A 21,146-nucleotide genomic window follows, 5' to 3' on the forward strand; every position below is an offset into this window, starting at 1 on the left:
CCATTAGAAGAAAAGGGGATTTGCCTTTGGTAATGATGTTGCTGCTGTATACATAATCTTCCTACACATTCCTCACCACTCCTCCTCACTGATGAATTAGTGTTATGAATGATATCCCAAGGTATCCCAAGGTATGCAAATACAAGTTCTGTAGTTGTTGCTTTCTCATTTCCTATGTGCAACACCTCACACAGGATGCTGGAAAAGTTCCAAGAACTGATGTCAGCATATTGGTAAGTGTCTATTGTCCTATGATGTTGTCATGCACTGTAGCTGGAGTCATGACTGAAGAAACAAGGCGCCACCTGGCAGCTATTGCTGGGGAAAGGTTTTGAGACCAGTCTAATGACAGAAGTGATATTCTTAAGGTTAGGAATCTGTAGGAAGATTTTGTATCAGCTAGACATATTAACTGAGGAAAGTAAGTTTTTCCTCCATACAACTGCAGACGCCATATTAACTGAAGTAAGTTTTTCTTCCATCCAACTACAAACCCCTCTTCCATACTGTAGTTCTTTCCTAATATCCACCAATTCCTTCCATCCAACAAGCTCCTCACTCCCTATTGAACAGGAAGTTATATTGCCCATCTTTGTTGGCCCCACCCTCTCCACAGTGATCACACTCACTCACATCTGTAACTTCATCGGCTTTGATTATCCCAGTCAACTGTTAGTCACGCTCATCCTTCTTAACACCATATGCCCTCCTAACCAAACTAATGAACCCTACCCTGCACCTTTCCTGTACGTACTTGACCTGGTCCACTGGAACTTAGAGCTTTGGGCTGTTTCCCCCCTTAGTACATTCAAGACTGCCTTAAAAAACCTCTTGGTTCAAAAGTACCACTAAAATGCCCTAAAAGTTGCATTGTTCAGGACACTTGGCCGATCAGTCCATGACAATTGAGTACAAAAGTGTAAATATTTAAAACGTTTCTCTCTTTCACTGTAAAGCCTGCCCTACAGTGGTGCTTGTCCTCGGCCCACAGTTCTCAATCCTATGGCTTTGTTGTCCATTTTACTCATCACAACATAATGTTGCCCATTTACAGAGGGTGTTCTTTTATACAATGTTTCCGTTAAAACGTTATGGCTCACTCTAAAAAAAATAGTAAAATTAATAAACTCTACACACCTCTTGCAGCTCCTGATCGTGAAGCAGAGGGACAAACCAGAGATGATCTTCCGACAGTTCCTGGTGGAAGACAAGGGCTTGCATGGAGGAGCCTCCTACATGGATTTCCTGTGCTGCGTACATAAAGAGATCCGTCAGCTTCTCACCTAAGTAGAGAAGGAAAGACATTCCATGTTAAACATCTTCTGACATCTCTGAGGAATCGTCAAGGGGCACATCCACCTACAGGGGTTGTCATAGGAGCCTTTTGTGCGATCATGTGCCTCTTTGCAGTTTCTTATTTTTTATGCCTTACCATTTATTCCAGGAATAATTAGTTTACTCATCAATATCTGCAAAATGATGTGCTCAGGTACCAATCTTACAGGGTTGGAAGAGGTGTCTGTTTATGATGCATTATATGGCTGGCTATTCGTACATTGTCCGATATTATATGCAAAATACAAACATTCTTTCAGAAAGTTTACACACCCTATGTTATCCTTGATAGTCCTTTTTGATTCAAGCTGTGGATACTTTAGCTAGTTAAAGAGAGAATACTTTATGAAACTGAAAAATAACATAGTTTTATAATGTAACCATTTTTTAAAAATGTCTTAAGTATATTGTATCTGCCAAAGGAAACCACAAGTAACGAAAATGTACATTAGAATGCCTTCTTATAAGGCTCCTATCCTTTATACCAATAACTACCGATTGCATTGGCACATCTCCATTTTATTTTAATTTTAATTTTCTGGCATTATGTAATTTTAGCAGCAATCACTCTACATTGGTTTTCATCATTAGTATACTATGGTCATTATGTACATTGTAGGCATCAATTGACACGGTAATAGATGTTCATTTCATTGAGCAGCCTGTCTTATTGTCTAAAGCTAGAGTGAGCAGCAATGTGCTGCTTAATGCACGTGGTATCAACAACAGTAGATAGACAAACTGAGAATATGTGGATGGGAGTGAAGATTGCAGGCATCGTTAGCCACATGTAATGCTGGCTTACATCTCTCACAAAGGCACTTTAACGAAATCAGTGGGATGATGTTGATAGCATCTGCTATTGAATGTTGGGATGTGAGCAGAATAGCTGCTTTGAAACTGTGTGTTGTTGGCAACATTGCCAGAAAGATATGGGGCTTTTGCTACCCCAAATGTGGTGTTATGTCCGTTCTGTTACTCTGCCTGATGGCAGACTGGAAATGTTAGGATTTCTGGACTTCCCATGACAACTGCGCTTTTTAGTTGTAAGCTGTAGCTTGGACTGAGGCTTCCGTCAAATTAGGAGATGGGGGTTACCATGTTCATGCCAGGATGAATGCCACCATACAGACTGCTACATGCTTTGCCTTGAGAAGGGTTCTTAATTCTGAAGTCCACACCAGTTTCCACTTCGGATGATGATCTTTAGTTGCAACTGTTGGATGCAAAATATGGATCTCCTGATTTCTGACAGGGGCAGGTTTGTGTCGATTCTTGTGGTTTTTAAACAGGCTGCAGTTGTTCCTCCATATTAGGATTATTATTTTGGCAGTGTGCCCATTATTTATTTCCAAATGTTGTTTCTCCTACCCTGTATGTTAAATGGCTTGATTGGGCTGATTGTAATTCAATATCATGTTTATTTGGTGACTTTGTGTACCTTGGTGTTGACTGTCTTGCACCGATGCGACACGTGAATGCGAGCGGCATTCCCTTTCATACAAAAATATTCTCTAGACATCTAGTGACCATTCTTGTGATCTATTGATCGCGTAGAGAGGGTGTCCGAGAATCTCTCCTGCTAGGATTGAGTGTGAAATGGATAAAGAAAACTCGCAGTGTCCGGTTTGCCAGTGCCAAAACAGGATCTTCCAGGCAGAAACCTAACGTTTGCTAAATAGTTCTACATAACGTTTTATACGCTCAGCTTATAAATTGACAACCACCGCAAATTATAGATTTTCTGTGTTTTGGGATGGAAAGTTGAAGGTAGGTGGTTCACCCACATGCGTAAAGTTACCCTCAATAGCGGTACTTCATCAGAAATGTGGTAAAAAAAGAAAAGACCGCAGAAATGTTTAAAAATGGAGGCGCGTGGAGGTTGCAAGCACTAGGAAGCTATAATAAGAACTAGGCTTTCTAATGCCAATTTTAGCGTTCTTACAGGTTTTGTAAAGTAAATAAAATGCTTCTTCCTGTAACCCGTCCTGAGTTTGTCGTCTTCTTCAGCATCTACCCTTTAAATGTTCTTGTTGGCTGAGGCTGGCCATAGGACAAAAAAGACCAATCTATCATGTACTGTCATGAATTACACCAGCAGTTTCTTGTACCATGTAAATAAATGCAGAATAAATCAAATTTAATTATTGGTGTACTGTGTCTCTTGCGGTTATTAAAGTAATTTTTACATGTATTCAGTGTAATAGTTTTGATACAGTGAGAGCAAAAAAGCTAGTTTTATTTTCTATACTCTACTTAATCAGTTAATCAAATCTTTGCCAACTGCCCCTTCAACAATGGCGTCTACTCACCAAAGCATTTTTAAGTACACAAAGTAGTACTACCTTAAGTACTTTAAATGCTATTCACTAAAATCCGGGGGCAGATCTCTGCCTTTCCCCTCTCTATTATGTGCAGAAAGTCTCTGCCACGTGTGCTGAAAATTCTGCACGTCTAAATCTATATTTTTGATGTAAATGTGGGGGAGGCAAAGTAAAGTGGGGCATCCGCAGAAATGTTTCCAGGGGGGGGGCAAACTTTTAACTTCATCACTCGCCTTCAAGGCACGTTAAAGGCAGACGGCCCATTGTCATTCTTTATGTGATGATCAGCAGCAGACAGAATGACAATGGGCCTGTCCACGGTCTGCTCGAGGTCAGGGAGGTGCTGCTGCAGCCTCTAGAGTTCAAAGAGAAGTGAAAGAGGCCCCAAGTGAGAGAACATTTAAACTCTTGGGGCTTCTCGCAGGGGAACAGCACAGCCTGCTGTAATCGTGAAATTTACCGACCAAAGGCGTCCGCAAATGGAATGGGACCGGCGATCCGGGGAGGGGCAAGCACCCCTCCTTGCCCTCCCCTGCGGACGCCCATGCCAATATCTACTACTAACCTTAAGGAGCTGAGGGAAAAATAGAGTGGCACAAGGAGACTCAATTAAATGCAAAACATACCTACTGAAGAGTAAGCTAATTGCTAATCACTAAACGAACACCCACATCTATCGAGTAGTATGACAACCCAAACACGCTAAAGTCACACACCACACAAGACAATTCCATGTTACTGTAGATCTATCAGAAATCAGTGAAGGTGGAAAATAACACATAGTGTACAGGGGAACCATAAATAAAATAAAAAAAATTAAAAAATGTTTTTTAAAAAAAAGGTAAAAAAAATATTTTCATTATTGAAGATGATCTGCTGACACCAATTGTAATCTATAAATAGTTTATATTATTCAACTAATGGTTCTGCAGCTGGGACTCTTGGTACATTTAAGCAAAGAGAGCATATTAGTGTCCTAAGACTGAGACTATGAGAAAGGAAGTAGACGACTTTCAGTTTGTAACCGGAATGTCAACATTTCGGGCTCGGGAACCAAGATGCGAAAGGCTGAAATTGTCAGATAGAAGCAATTTGTATGCCCTTGCTAGCATGAGTGGAAAAGCACTACTGAAGCAAGTTGCAGTGATGTTAATGAAAAAAATCTTTTTCCGAAACCCCTCTTTTTGCACTGTTTATTTGACAACACTTACAGAATTTCAATAGACATGAGACCATTTACTTCCAGTTACTTTACTGGTTCAGGGCATTCTGAATACCCATAAACTCCCTATCTTCATCTCTATCATCTAGCATTCTCGGAGGGTAAGATGGGGACGTGCATTTGCCTCTGGTAAGATTTGAGATGCAGACAATACAGAGTCGGGCAAGAACCTAAATCAGCGAAATGAGGACGAAAATGATGAATGTATATTCAAGGATCCTCATTTCCTTACCTCCAACAATTCCTTCTAACCAATACCATATATGACCGCCACCTAGAGCTTGGACTCCATTAACACGTTCACAAATAAGATATGATTGCTCATGTATGCCTATGGAAATGTTTTGAACAAATGTGCCGCTTTCATTAGCTATGATAGCACAAGCTCCACACTTGGCAGCCACAACAAATTTGAGAGGCATTCTGTTCTGAAAAATCAGTTGATTAGGCTTTGAAAGGGTCAGAAATCAAACACAATCACAGTTGAGTTTGCTACCTCCTCTGATACTTTGGCTATTTGTTTTATTTCATACAGTCCCGCTCCGTATCTAGGGAACAGAATAGCAAAGAATCAAGCAGTCTCCATGATGGCTGTGGTTAATCTTGTGCACAAAGGAGGGGGCCATGATCTTGAGTATCTAATGGCTGGTCTTGGGTAGGCAGGATAACAGTATCCGGATAACAGTATCCGGACCAGTCCTTAGGGAGCCAAGGATGGGATCGATTTCCACCTACATAGAAGATTCCAGGCTGATAATCCGCATCACTGCAAATGAACAAGACTCTGAAGGGAAGTTCAACATATGAGTATTCGAAAGAAAATTTAGTGATTGGAGAAATGGAATCATCTCACTATGTCCCATAATAGTGCTGCTAGTTCCGATCTCGGGCAGTCCACGGTGGTATCTGCACAGGGGACAGCAGGGGGGGGGCAAAACCCCCTGATGAGGCATGTTCAGTCATCTATTTGAACGTGGAACAAGAGTGTTGACATTGTCACAATTGTCACATTTAGGAACGAAATGCCTTTGTGCATGCAGTTTGTTACACTGTTCTTCAGTCTAGGGGATTGGAACCATGGGCAGCCCTTTAATACCAGTGAGCAGATGGGCACATCCAGCATGAGAGCTAGCAAGCAAGATGGCTGCACTTGCATGAGGCTCCTGCAGCCTGGGATCATGATCCGGCATCATCCTGTGTCTGCGGCGACACGAGCTGTAAAAAATTACATCCTTGCTCATCTCGATATGCAGTGACTTGAAACAACCAGGCTGAACACTGACGCTGGGTGGCTGTTGGCGAGAACCTACCGTGCAGCGAATCTGAAAGAAACAGGTTAGTGTTAGATTCCTTACCTTAGAATATCCCCAGGCATCAGACTGGATCCGGAAAGTTTTGCGTAGCAGTACCACTGCGCGTCGGTGGGCGTCGTCCGAGGCTCCGCGTCCGTCGTCGGCGTCGTGGTCGCTGGGATGACGTCGTCTGAGTACTTAGACGCCGCCCTCGCGCGCTGCCATCAGTTCTTCTTTTTTCCGCGCCAGCAAGCGCAGATCCGGGAAGAGAACTTTTTCAATCTATTTTGGATCTTCTCAAGTCGATTCTGGACTCCGGTGCCGATAGGGATGCCCGGGTTCAAACCCAGCAACGACTGTAACTGACTGATGTCGGTTACCGACCCCCACCGTCTGTGCCTTTATTGCCTCTGGGCCGACCACGATGACAAGTCGTGCCCCGACTGCCGGGCCTTGATGCCGAAGGCTAGGCGGGAGCAGTCCCGTAAGCGCCTCGAGATCCGGCAGTCGGCCCCACGCCGCTCGAAGTCCCGTCCAGGAGGAGGTCGAGGGACCGGTGGCGGGGCCACAGTCATCATAGCTCGGCGAGTCAACACCACTCGTCGGGCTCCAAGTCCTCAGGTAAGTCGAGGCACGAGAAGTCGAAGAAGCAACATCGCTCTTCTGACTCCCCCCAACGCTCTCGCAACGCGGCCGGGGGTTTGGGCGACACCACCCACGCGGCTCCGCTGGAGCTGCAAGCGCCACGTCCAGCTCCATACCCGTCGGTCCCTGGGCTGAACGCGACGCCGGAGGAGATCAGCGCCTTCCTCATGGCCATGAGGTCGCGCTCCCCTCCATCTGGTCCCACTGAGGTGCTTTCGGGCCCTGTGTACCTGTCTTGGAGCCCAATTGGGCCAGCGGCTTTGGCGCCGTCGGGTGCTTCGGCCCCGGTGCCATCGGTGACTTCGGAGATCCGTGACGACGCCGGTCGACCTTTCGACCCCATCAAGGGTGTGGCCCCCGGCGCCGTCCTCGGGCGGCGGCGTCCCCGATCCCTACCCCGGTCTGGATCCGGCGCCGTTTTCGACGCCGATCGGTGAGCTCTAAACAGACGACCCGGCTCCATCATTTCTTCCTGACCTTCAGGAGATGGATGACGAGGGGGATTGGGAGGGGTCTGAGGACCAATGTTCCCTCTAATTTCTTTCCTCTGTGTGCAGCAGTGGAGGGTCTCTGTGCGCTGCAACCATGGCTATGTGCGCCAGGAACCAAACCGCGCGTGTCTGCGGCGCCAAATGGCACTTAAAACGTTTACTTTAAAAAGTGAAAAGATGGTGCATTTTCACGAATACAGAGCCACAATAAGGGTCTTAAGGGCAGTTTGTAAGTGTATTGTATTGCCTGTATTTTCATTGTTGTGTCTCTGACTGCTGTAGTCTGTCTTCCCCGCTGCCTGTACGTGGTACGTGCCCCTTTTTCTTCCCTCTGTTCCCCTTGCTGTCCCCGTGCTCTCTCTGCCCGGTCTTTCCTTCTGTACCCCTCGCTGCCCGTGTCTCTGCCCAGTTTTCCCTTCTGTTCCCCTCGCTGCCACCGTGCCTCTCTGCCTGTTCAGCCCTCTATTTCTGTATTTTGCTTCTGTGCCATTAGTTTTTTGTGCCCGTCTGCCCTCTGTGCCACTTGTTTTTGTGCCCCTTTTGCCTTCTGTTCCACTCTTATTTCCCTCGTTTTTTGTGCCCTTCTGCCCTCTGTGCCACTCGTTTTTTGTGGCCCTCTGTTCCACTTGTTTGTTGTGCCTTTCTGCTTTCTGTTCCACTCGTATTTTGTGCCTTTCTGCCCTCTGTCCCACTTTGTTTTCCCCTCGTTTTTTGTGCCCTTCTGCCCTCTGTTCCACTCGTTTGTTGTGCCTTTCTGCCCTCTGTTCCACTCGTATTTTGTGCCTTTCTGCCCTCTGTTCCACTCGTTTTTTGTGCCCTTCTGCACTGTTCCACTAATTTTTTGTGCCTTTTAGCACTCTGTTCCACTCGTTTTTGTGCCTTTTAGCCCTCTGTTCCACTCGTATTTTGTGCCTTTCTGCCCTCTGTTCCACTCGTATTTTGTGCCTTTCTGCCCTCTGTTCCACTCGTTTTTTGTCCCCTTCTGCCCTGTTCCACTCGTTTTTTGTGCCTTTTAGCCCTCGGTTCCACTCATTTTTTGTGCCTTTTAGCCCTCGGTTCCACTCGTTTTTTGTGCCTTTTAGCCCTCTGTTCCACTTGTTTTTGTGCCTTTTTTGCCCTCTGTTCCACTCATTTTTTGTGCCCTTCTACCCTCTGTTCCACTCGTTTTTATGTGCCTTTTAGCCCTCTGTTCCACTCGTTTTTATGTGCCTTTGAGCCCTCTGTTCTACTCGTTTTTTTGTGCCTTTCTGTCCTGTGTTCAACTTGTTTTTCTGCCCCTTTTGCCTTCTGTTCCACTCGTTTTTCCCTCGTTTTTTGTGCCCATCTGCCCTCTGTCCTACTTGCTTTTTGTGACATTCTACACTCTGTCCTACTCGTTTTTTGTGCCTTTGTGCCCTCTGTGCCACTCGTTTTTTTCCTTGTTTTTCTGCCCCTTTTGCCTTCTGTTCCACTCATTTTTCCCTCGTTTTTGTGCCCTTCTGCTCTCTGTTCCAATCGCTTTTTCTGTGCCTATCTGCCCTCTGTCCTACTCGTTTTTTGTGCAATTCCCCTGTCCTACTCGTTTTTTGTGCCATTCTGCCCTCTGCCCTACTCATTTTTTGTGCCATTCTGCCCTCTGCCCTACTCATTTTTTGTGCCATTCTGCCCTCTGTCCTACTCGTTTTTTGTGCCTTTCTGCCCTCTGTCCTACTCGGTTTTTTTGTGCCATTCTGCCCTCTGTCCTACTCGTTTTTTGTGCCTTTCTGCCCTGTCGTACTCGTTTTTTGTGGCATTTTGCCCTCTGTCCTACTCGTTTTTTGTGCCTTTCTGCCTTCTGTCCTACTCGTTTTTTTGTGCCTTTCTGCCCTACTCGTTTTTTGTGCCTTTCTGCCTTCTGTCCTACTCGTTTTTTGTGCCTTTCTTCCCTCTGTTCCACTCATTTTTTTCCTTGTTTTTGTGCCCCTATTCCCTTCTGTTCCGCTCATTTCCCCAGCCGCTGTGCCTTTTGTTTAAGTATTGCTGTTAATCAGAGCCCCTTCACGGGCTCCGATTAACAGCAATACTTAAACAAAAGGCCACAGTCTGCCCTGCGCTTTAATAACAAAAGCGTAGAGACAGTTTCTAAACACAGCGTGTACTGTCTCTACGCCTTTGTGAAGGGGCTCTGATCAACAGCAATACTTAACCAAAAGGCCACAGTCTGCCCCGCGCTTTAATAACAAAAGCGTAGAGACAGTTTCTAAACACAGCGTGTACTGTCTCTACGCCTTTGTGACGTGGCTCTGATCAACAGCAATACTTAAACAAAAGGCCACAGTCTGCCCCGCGCTTTAATAACAAAAGCCCTGCCTCGCACTCCCACATAGCCCAAGCGCCGCAAGCACCACAAGTCCCACCAGCCCCCCGCCTCCTTACCTGCACTCCTCACGCCCGCTCTGCCGCCACGAAAAGTGCCTCATGTTCGTGCCGCTCGCATCTTTAAAGCGGGTGGCGGTGCGACTCCTCTAGCGACGTCCTGTGTGCGTGCTCCACGCGAGGTGGTGCGCGCTGATGTCAGGGGAGGTGCGCGCACGCGCGCCCTAGAGGGAACAGTGCTGAGGACCCTCTGGCACTGCTGTGCCAGTTGAGCCAGGTGACAGATGACCTGGGGATACCAGTGGTGTGGACACTTCGCCCGACACTGGTTTTGTCTCCCCTCATACCGTGGCACGGAGGAGGGGGCTGCTTACAGCGTGGTGCTGACTAGGGCAGCTAAGGCCTCCAGTCGCGGCCATGAGGACTAACCTCCTCACTGTGGTGTTCAAACCCCAGGCAAGCTCCTCAGAGCCTCTCCTGTCATTTAACAAAGCGTTCATTGACGTCCTGTTGGGCACCTGGTCCAAGCCCTCTACAGGCCTCCCTGTAGATTGGAAAGTGGCCCGACGCCACCGCCCGGCGACCCCAGTTTCCTGTCTGTTCACCCTACCCCTGAGAGCCTGGTGATCCAGGCCTCAACTTCCCAGACTGCGTTCCTGACCGCCCCTCCGGATCGGGAATCCAAAAGGTACGACCAGTTTGGTAAGAAGCTGTTTTCCTCACTGAGTTTGGGGTTGCGGTCTGTCAACACCGCCTGCCTTTTGGGCCGTTACTCCCACTCTTTGTGGGATACGGTTGCGGAAGTGCTGCCGCAGTGCCCGGCGGAGGTCCAGGCAAAGCTTACCCAAGCGCTTGCGGAGGGAAGGGATGCAGCACGATATTCTATTTGGTGTGGACTGGATACCACGGACTCGCTAGGCAGGGCGATTGCAACGACGGTGGCGGTTCGCTGCCACGCATGGCTGAGGTCCGCCAACTTTTCGGGCTATGTCCAAGCCTCTCTTTTGGACATGCCCTTTGATGGCCGTCGCCTCTTTGGCGGACAGCGCGCCGGAGCGTTTCAAGGACTCCAGGGCTACGTCCAAGTCTTTGGGCCTCCGCCAACACCAGCAGACTTCCGCCTTTCGTCCCTTTCGTGGCCAAGGAAGGAGCTCCCCCACACGTCCAGCTAGCCACAGGCCGCAAAACCAATCTCAATGTGGTCTCGGATGTGGTAACCACCGTGGCAGTGCCGGGGGACACCGGCGAGGTCAGTCCACACCCGCTCCCGCAGCAACTGCCTCAAAATCCTCCTAGTCTGAGTTTTCAGGCCCATTCAACACCAGTGGGGGGCAGGGTTCCCCATCATCTCCTCCACTGGCGCTCCATCACATCGGACATGTGGGTGCTGCAAATCATCTGAAGGGGCTACTCCCTCCCCTTCGAGGTGACTCCTCCAGCCATGCCACCGCAGTACCACCGCTTGTCGGGGTATCACTTGCAACTTCTGCAGGAGGAAGTTACGGCCCTCTTGGCCAAGGGGGCCTTGAGCGCGTTCCTGGGCCAGAAGTAGGACGTGGTTGCTATTCCCACTACTTTCCGGTACCCAAGAAGGGCAAAGGGGGCCTACACCCTATCTTGGATCTAAGGAGCGTTAACAGCTTCCTCCGGAAGGAGAAGTTCAAGATGTTGACTTTGGCTCAGGTCCTAGCTGCCCTGGCTGAAGACGGCTGGAATGCCAGAAACCGGTCCTCGGTAGCTTGTTTCCGGTCCAGGGAAGACATGGCTTGGCAGTTCGGGCTATACTGTTCCCATGAGGCACAGGGTCAGACTGATTTGCATATAGCCATGTCTGAACTGGGGTGGCAGAGTGGGCTAAACAACGGTGATGGATTAAACCCAGATCCTTTGACTGGGTGTGAGTGTTTGATTGATTCAGATGCTCCGTCCATCACCACCCCCTTTTGTACCGCTTTTGGCCCCCATAAGTGTGGTAGGGTATGCTCAGACGTGAGTCCCTTGCTCACTTTGCCACTGGATTCAAGCCAGCCGGGCTGAAGACGGCTGGAATGCCAGAAGCCGGTCCTCAGTAGCTTGTTTCCAGTCCAGGGAAGACATGGCTTGGCAGTTCGGGCTGGACTGTTCCCATGAGGCACAGGGTCAGACTGATTTGCATATAGCCATGTCTGAACTGGGGTGGCATAGTGGTCTAAAGAATGGTGATGGATTAAACCCAGATCCTTTGACTGGGTGTGAGTGTTTGATTGATTCAGATGCTCCGTCCATCACCACCCCCTTTTGTACCTAGCTGCCCTGGACCCAGAAGACTGGATCGTAGCGTTGGACTTGCAGGACACGTATTTCCACATCCCCGTCCTGCCGGCCCACCGGCGTTACCTGCGGTTCACGGTAGGCCACGAGCACTTTCAGTTTACTGTGGTCCCATTCGGCCTTACCAGCGCCCCACAGGTGTTCACGAAAGTGATGGCGGTGGTCGCAGCTCATCTGCGCAGACTAGAGATTTCAGTCTTCCCCTATCTCGACGATTGGTTGTTGAAGGCGGGCTCGCCCCAAACAGTCGTCTCCCACCTCCAGACTACGGCCGACCTCCTGCACTCGCTGGGGTTCTCCATCAACGTGCCGATGTCACACTTGTGCCCCTCGCAGAAGCTCCTTTTCATCGGAGCGGTTCTGGACTCAGCGCAGTTTCGGGTTTATCTCCCCGAACAGCGGGTTCGGGATATTCAGGCTCTAATTCTGATCTTTCAGCCCTTATACCGAGTCTCGTCAGGTTGACGCTACGGCTCCTGGGGCTGATGGCATCCTGCATCCTTCTGGTGCATCACGCCTGGTCGTGGATGCGGGCTCTGCAGTGGGACCTGAAGTTTCAGTGGGCACAGCATCAGGGCAACCTTTCTGACTGCGTCCGGATCTCGGAGTGTGCTGCGAGACAGTTGCAGTGGTGGCTCACGAACCGTGATTGGGTCAGCAGCAGATCTCTCTCCCTTCCCCAACCCGAGCACGTAGTAGTGACAGATGCGTCCCTCTTGTGATGGGGAGGCTACATGGGAGAGAGGGAGATCAGAGGCCTCTGGTCTCCGGCGGAGTCCCGGCTCCACATCAACCTTCTGGAGCTGCGGGCGATCCAGCTTGCACTGAAAATAATTCCTTCCCTCTGTCCGGGGAAGTGTAGTGCAGGTGTTCACGGACAACACCACCGCCATGTGGTACTGCAACAAACAGGGCGGGGTGGGGTCGTGGACCCTTTGTCAGGAGGCTCTGCGCCTCTGGACATGGCTGGAACACCAGGGCGTCACCCTGGTGTTTCAACACTTGGCAGGTTCCCTGAACGTCAGGGCAGACTAACTCAGCTGTCGGTGCATGAAGGATCACAAATGGTGTCTGAACTCGGACGTGGCGCAAGGCCTCTTTCGGCAGTGGGGAGAGCCTTGGGTAGATTCGCCACCGAAGAGAACGCGCAATGTCATCAGTTCTGCGCGTTGGAATTTCCAAGGCGGCCCTCGCTCGGCGGCGCTTTTTGTCGCGAGTGGAGCAGCGGTCTGTTGTACGCCTTTCCGCCTATACCACTTCTGCCCAGAGTTCTGAAGAAGATCAGGCCCAAGTCATCCATGTTGCTCCGGACTGGGCACGAAGATACTGGTATCCCGAGCTACGTCTGCCTCTTCAGGAGGACCTTCTGTCACAGCAGCAGGGGACGGTCCTCCACCCAAACCTGTCCAGCCTCCACCTCCATGCGTGGAGATTGAGCAGCAGCAGTATAGGCCATTTGACTTGCCTCCTGAAGTCTGTGATGTGATTCTGGCAGCCAGGCGTCCCTCCACAACATCGGTATACGCCTGCAGGTGGAACAAATTTGTGGCATGGTGCACAGCAAAGGCTGTGGATCCTCTCTCTGCCCCCCTTTCAGAGGTTCTCCTCTTCCTTCTTTCTCTTGCCCAGCAGGGCTCTACTCTGGGCACTCTTAAGGGCTACCTCTCTGCCATTTCTGCCTTCTTGAGGCTTCCTGATCAGCCTTCTCTTTTCAAGTCCCCTGTTGTAAATAGATTCTCGAAGGGCATCACACACATGTTCCCTCCTGTTCCTTTCGTGATGCCTCAGTGGGACTTGAACCTTGTTCTAAACTATCTGATGTGCGCTCCTTTTGAGCCACTTCACAATTGCCCTCTTCGTCTTCTGACTCTTGAGACTGCATTTCTGGCTGTCATCACCTCTGCCCGGAGAGTGAATGAGCTTCAGGCTCTTTCTTCTAAGCCTCCTTTCCTTTCTGTCCATCCGTCAAAGTTGTTTCAAAAACTTGTCCTTCTTTCCTGCCCAAAGTGGTTATGGCCTTTCACATGGGGCAGTCCATCACTTTGCCCTCCTTCATTGCGCCTCCGCATCCTTCCAAGGAGGAAGAGAGGCTCCATCGTCTGGACCCAAAATGTGCGCTCTCCTTCTACCTTGTTCGCACTCGCCAGTTCCGGGTGGACAACCAGCTCTTTTGTTAGTTACGTGGGCGCGAAAAAGGGACGGGCGGTGCACAAACGAACCATCTCTCGGTGGGTCGTGTTGTGCATCAAGATTTGTTACTCTTTGGCTAGGAAGGAGCCTCCTGTTGGGCTGAGGGCCCATTCCACTCGGGCCACGGCGGCTACTACTGCCCTGGACCGGGGAGTCCCCTTGTAGGTCATCTGTCAGGCAGCTACGTGGGTCTCGATGCACACGTTTGCTAGACACTACTGCCAGGACAGCCAAGTCCGGAGAGATAGCTTTTTTGGCCGTTCTGTTCTCCAGGACTTTCTGGTGTGATCTTGGTCCCCAGGCCCACCACCGGGGTTGGTATTGCTGAGTATCTATTCTAAAGTAAGGAATCTAACACTAACCTGTTTCTTTCAGATGCACAAGTTACTTACCTTCGGTAACGATAGATCTGTAAGAAACAGTAGTTAGTGTTAAATTCCTTTCCGCCCCACCCATCCTCCCCGTTCTGCTGACTGATATCTAGGGTTAAGGTATTTCTCTTTGAGGGCCCTAGTTTTATGGCACCAGTGTCTGTCTCTGGCATGGCTCTGCATTCCTGGCGCGGGAAGCTGTGTACAAGAACTGATGTCAGCACGCGAGGGTGGCGTCTAAGTACTCCGACGTCATCCCGGCTACCACAACGCCGACAACTGACGCGGAGCCCCATACGCCGCCTACCGACCCGCAGGGATACTGCTATGCAAAACTTTCCGGATCCAGTCTGACACCTGGGATATTCTAAGGTAAGGAATCTAACACTAACTACTGTTTCTTACAGATATTTTGTTGCCGAAGGTAAGTAACTTGTGCGACGTGCGGAAGATGGCGGCCGCCCATTGAACAAACTGCAGAGACTGGAGGATGGTGCGTCAATACATGCTAAGAGCATGTATTGATGCTTGCTGGGGCAGACCCATCGCATCCGGAACCTGCTCCACTGGACCGCTGATTGCTGAGACAAGCTGAGGTGAAGACCGACCCGTGAGGGAGGTGAGCCTACCTCCCGCGGCGCTGACATGTGGGGCATTGCGCTACGTGGCTCCCGTCGCAGGTGAAAACGAGCGGCTCTTGGATCCCCTGCTGACCCTTGGGGCTGCCTCTGGGAGGCTACTGCACTGGCACCATCACCTTCTGAGTGCTGGGCTTTTTTATACGCTGTCCTGACGCAAGCACTCCCGCTGCCTTCAGCATGAGGCCCACTGTGAGTGGAGCCGTGCTCCTGGGGGCCGGCACAGGGTGACTGGAAAGTAGCAGCGGAGGGCACACGACACCCCCCTCGACCACAGCGAGATAAAGACACGCCGCCACTATCCTGCTCAGCTGAGACCAATCACTGTTTATGCAGCTGATGCAATATGGGCCCCGGAATCTGATCGCGGGGTTCGGCTGCTTTTGAGACAATGGACCCCTTGGCTGGCAACCTTACAGTGAAGAAAGATATGCCAGGTTGAAATACAGACACCGCAGCTTAGATGAGAGCAGGGGGCCCCTCTGGGGATAACGCCTACTGCTGCAGCAGCCCCCCCGATGCTGCACATTGCCAGATTTCTATCTGCCTTATCTCTTGCCCACGGGACCTCCAACCTAACGGACTGAAGAAATTATCAGCCGCAAGCTTTCCTCCTGCTACCGCGGCTCAGCTGTAACATGGGTAGGACTGAGGTTAAGCCAGCTAAATTGCCCTTTGAGCCGCAAAAGTGTGCGCGAATCCCGACTGGGGATATTAAACCCAATATGTCAGAGGAGCACCTATCCACAACACAATTGGCAGACACAGATATGAAAACCCTCTTGCTGACCATGTGACAAAGCCTCACATCGGTCAAGGCCAAAATGGACTCCATGAGCACGCCTATGGACTTTTCACGCAGCGCCTAGAGAAACAGGATGGTTGCATAAGCGAGGCTGGGCAGAGAATATCGACCCTGGAGGATGAGTCTTAAAATAGAGAAGAGCGAATGCAAAGTAAGGAGCGGCTCCTAAAAGTCATCTCGCAGAAATAATATTTGAATTCTAGAAATTCCTTAATCCACAGAAAACGGGCGCATGGAGGACTATGTGGAGCGCCTGCTGGTAGAATTGTTCAGAACCACATCCCTCTCCAGGCTACTAGTGGTGGAAAGAGCTCATCGATCGCTATCCACCAGACCTCCTCTAGGTAACTCTCCCAGACCTATAATTGCTTGCCTGCTCAATTACAAAGATCGGGACACAGTTCTACAGCTGTCAATGGAAAAGCGTGACTTGGTCTATATGGGGAATTCTGTCTCCATATATCCCGATTTCATGATGGCAGCGCAAGAAGCACGCAAGAAGTTTGACCCAGTGAAACAAGGCAACATCCCTTACGCTATGCTGTACCCAGCCAGGCTCCGCATCTCCTATCAAGCAAAAACACAAATCTTCAACGCTCCTCAACAGGCACAGGACATTTTGAAAAACATGACACACCACTCACCTTCAACTAGGAGAAGGGGGGGAGGGGCGACTGAATGCAACCCCAGCTCGCTATGTCCGCTGTGAGAAGTGGGGTAGAGCAGATCTCTGGTGCCCCTGCGCCATTACATTCTCAACTTCTCGTAATTCAATGATCCTTCACTGCCAAAGGGATATAATCTAGCAGAGCTGTTCACAGGGTCACATCTTGTCTCCTCTACTCTTCACCTATGTTATTCACCTGAAGCACTACTGATATCAGAACTACCGCCGACCTCCTTCCTGTTCCCGGTCACCCTCGCACAGGCGCGGTGAACTGCCTGGCTCTCCAACGTATACCGCCAGCGGGAATTCCCCGGACAATGTTACAGTTTGAGTTACTATTCTTTTGGTTCTCCTCCATATACAATGGCACCTAACCTATCTTGCTAATCCCAATATTCCATTCTTTTTCGCCTCTCCCTTTCCACATTCAAACGTTCTCTTCTTCTAGCATCACAGCCGCTTCTGACACATTTTCATTGTTTCCTTTATTATTGGACACAATGGGTGGCAAACGTTCGCCTATGGATTTGGGCCATGGGTGTGGGTGGCAGAAGGCTGGGGGATTGTTTTTGGTTACAGTAGTACAGTATATAGTGGGTCATAAATATGTCAATGCGTGACTGTCCATACACACCAGATTAAATGTTCTAAGATTCACACAAACGCCACAGGGACGTCGCTGAAAAAGTGGACACGTGCGCACTTAGGCCCAATGCCAGCCCTACCTACACTCTTTTGACGTGGAATGTGCATGGGCTGCGAGACCCTGGCAGACGTAGACACATCCTTCCCTACCTAGATAGACATAATGTTCACATAGCAATGTTGCAAGAAACACACCTTGATCCCAAGACATCGCCCACCTTTGATGGGAAATGGGCAGCCCACAGGTGCTTTGCCTCATACTCAACATATGCCAGGGGAACTACCATTTTGATCAAATCTAATGTTCAATATCACCCAGCCGGTTCCTACCAAGACCCACAGGGGCGCTACTGCGTAATGTGGGGGAAGAGTAGCTGAACACTCTGTCATGCTAGTAAACTTCTATGCCCCCAATGTAGATAACGCTACCTTCTTTCAAAGCTTTGGGGTCTCAAGCTGGATACTGGCTCCACACATTTAATATGGAGGGAGATTTTAATGTCACATTGAACCGGAGCATAGATTGCTCACATAATGTTCCAGGCCTATGTACCGAAGCGGGAACACATATAGCAAATATCATGACTGATCATCAATTATTCGACACCTGGAGGACCCTGCACCCTACACAAAGAGACGGCATTGTTTATTTTAGTGTGCACTCCAGCTGGTCCCACAATGACTACTCAATACTTTCGAGGGGACTGGGCACCTGGCTGAGAGAAGCAAAACACCTCACACGGACATACTCTGATCACTCCCCTGTACTGTTGAAACTGCGACCTCTGGACAACGCGCTCCCATACAAATCATGGAGGCTACAGTCCACTGCCTAGTTGGATGATAGCTTTCGCGAAGAGATGGGGCAGGAAATACGTGACTTTTTCCCCAGAAACGTAGATCCTGTCCCAACCTTAGCCTGTGTCTGGGAAGCTTTCAAAGTTACTATACAGGGATTATGTATCACAAAAGAAGGGGGGAACGTTTGAGACCTTAGGGGATCACTGCAGAAATTGGAACAAACCATAAAGGAAACATAGGCCCACATCACAGATGCCCTAAAGGCCCAGAGGGAGGCACGAATCAGGGAGTTAACTGCAGAGTATTTAGCCAAGGCGGTCCGAGAATCTTCTTTCGCTCCAAATACCACAGTGCTCGTGGTTATGGGGAAGGGGAACAACCTTGGAAAGCACTGGCTGAGTCGACACAAACTCCCAGGTTCTCCAATAACATTTTCGGGGCAGTAGATGCAGCAGGCACATTGCAAACAGATTCTAGAGCCGTACTTAGCACTTTCAAAGAATACTATTCACACCTCTGACACACGCAGAATTTGCCAAATCGAAGTGGCATCCTACTTCGAAGACATTGCCCTAGGCTGGCTCAGTGATCCCCACAGAGAGTTCCTATCAGCGGACATTGAGGAGGAAGAACTCTGCACAGCCATAATGCAATTACGGTCTGGCAGGCTAAATTCTACAAGTCTTACGTTGTCTGTTAGTTCGTATCCTAAAAAAGGTCTTGAGGAACCAAAGCAAAAGGGCACTCTCCCATTGACTATGCGACCAGCGTTTATCATTTCGCTCCTCAAGCCGGGTAAGGATGCTACTGCATGCGAGGCTTACAGGCCCCAGTCCTTTATCAATTGCAATGTTAAAATACTAGCTAAAGTATTAGCCAATAGGCTAAGCTTAATGATGGAGGGCCTGGTTCTGCCTGACAAGGCGGGCTTCCTACCTGGGAGACCCACTTCTTATAATTTGAGCACTATATTTGCATTGTTGCAGGATATTAATCCTGAATTAGCAGCAGTGGCGGTCTTTTTAGATGCCACTAAAGCCTTTGATTAGCTAGAGTGGGATTATATGTTCGCTGTATTGCACAGATAGGTTTTCCATCTCCCTTCTTATCCTGGATCGCATTACTTTACAGCAAGCCACGAGCCGCAGTGCAGATCAAGGGACAAGATTACAACCCTTTCCCCATTTCGTAAGGCACTCTGCAGGGATGCCTCCTCTCACCCCTGCTAATTGCGTTAGCAATTAGGTCGCTAGCGGCTAAGCTCCATAACACCATAGAGAATATGCGATACGTTACCCATCCCGGCATATATTAGTGTCCTCATACGCCGACGATATTACTTTCTACATTTGTAATCCACAAGCCAGCTTGAACCCCATCATTAGGGAATTCATTTGCTTTGGCGAAATGTCGAGCGTAAACATTAACTGGAGCAAATCCCAGGTATTCCCTCTCACCAACACCCCTGAATTCCCCCTAGACTATCTATTAACGTGGTGCACCTCAGAGATAAAATATTTAGGAGTGGGGATGTATGATGTTAGCACGCACACTTTTACCACGCATACCATTACCACGCATTTTTTACAACGCATAGTGCTTTGGGTGCTGGATAGGGAATAGTTTAATTTACTATTCCAACACCAGTCCCCGTGGACACTGGGAAGGTTATTGGATAGTAAATTAACCTATTCACTAGCCATTCCCTAAGTCAGATCACCTCAAAGCGCTATGCGTTGTAATGGTATGCGTTGTAACAGATGCGTGGTAATGGTAGTGCGTGCTAAAAGATGCGTGCTAAAGGTTGTATACCTAGGAGTGGTGATCTCCAGAGATAGGGGGGAGACGCTAAGGGCGAACTACGGCACTGCCATCACTTTGTTTACAAACTCGATAGCTCGCTTGATCTCGCTGCCATTATCACTGGCAGGGAGGATCTCATTGAGGAAAATGATAATCTTGCCTAAATTATTCTATTTATTCCTCAACATACCATATCACCCTGGCCGCCCTTTTTTCAAACACTTCAAACGCAGCTCGTCAAGCTGGCATGGTGAGGCAGGGAACCCAGAGTGAGTTGGGCTACACTCGCACAACCTTTTTTGCGAGGAGGCTTCAAAGCACCGGACACTGAGCTACACTTTTTATGCACGCAAGCTTACCATGTGATATACTGCTTTGAACCATCACCATTCATGCCCCACCTAGCCATTGAACAAGGCTACATGGCCCCCTACCTACGACCTCCTTCCTTGGGGCGCGTAGCCCTGGGGAGGAAACAGCTCACTCCATGGTTGGCATGCCCCAACCTAGCATGGCGTTGACTCGTCAGGAAGCTACACAAACTACTACTATACTCGACACTAATGCCTCTTCCTTGTCACCTCACACCGGTCACCAATGAAGCCTTGTGCCACTGCATGCTTCGCTGGAGAGGAATAAATACCTGGGGCGACCTCTACCATGAAGGTGTATTTAAAGATAGGGAAACATTGCTAGATAGGGAGGCTGCCACGCCATTGGAGATTTTCCTCTACATCAAGATTAGATAGGAAGTTAGGGCCAACACCCCCGACTTCCCTCAGGAGCCTCCCAGACTTGATGCCCCAAGTACCCTTCGACAGGCGACGGGACCAGCGCATACAGTATCTAGACTTTACCGCGCTGTTCTACTAGAACGTCAAGGCACACTGAGTGGTGCAAGAGGGACACTCCACTTACCGAGAAGCAGTAGACCTACTGCTGCACACAAACCGGCATTATAACAGCCAGTAGCCGCCTACGTATCATACTTGTTAAATTTATACATCGAGTATACATTTTAAATTTATACATCAAGTATACTAAACGCCAGCGAGACTGCACAGATATAAATTCATACCTGAGGACCGCGGTGACTGATGCCAACAGGAAGGGGTGGGCTTCCTACATCTAGCATGGCAGGGTGAGAGGATATACAGATATTAGGTTCTGACCTCCTTGTCCAAAATGGTCAGCTCCCCAATTCCTATTTCCCGGTTATGGCATTATTAGTTTACACTGAGAAGTTGCAGAATACACACAGGAAATTTATCGC

The 21,146-nt window shown here is 49.2% G+C and overlaps 1 protein-coding gene across 1 annotated transcript in view; it reads left to right on the plus strand.

Moving 5' to 3' along the window:
- The window catches only part of SEC24D (SEC24 homolog D, COPII component), a 377,092-nt gene extending 373,608 nt beyond the window's left edge, over positions 1 to 3,484 (plus strand). The window contains exon 23 of the mRNA XM_086961445.1: positions 1,147 to 3,484. Within this exon, the coding sequence (XP_086817571.1) occupies positions 1,147 to 1,287 (141 nt within the window). The 3' untranslated portion in view covers positions 1,288 to 3,484. The remainder of the gene's footprint in view (positions 1 to 1,146) is intronic.
- Positions 3,485 to 21,146: the final 17,662 nt, after the last annotated feature.

This window comes from Lissotriton vulgaris, chromosome 3_1 (assembly GCF_964263255.1).
Source record: "Lissotriton vulgaris chromosome 3_1, aLisVul1.2, whole genome shotgun sequence".
In the NCBI taxonomy this organism is placed as follows: domain Eukaryota; kingdom Metazoa; phylum Chordata; class Amphibia; order Caudata; family Salamandridae; genus Lissotriton; species Lissotriton vulgaris.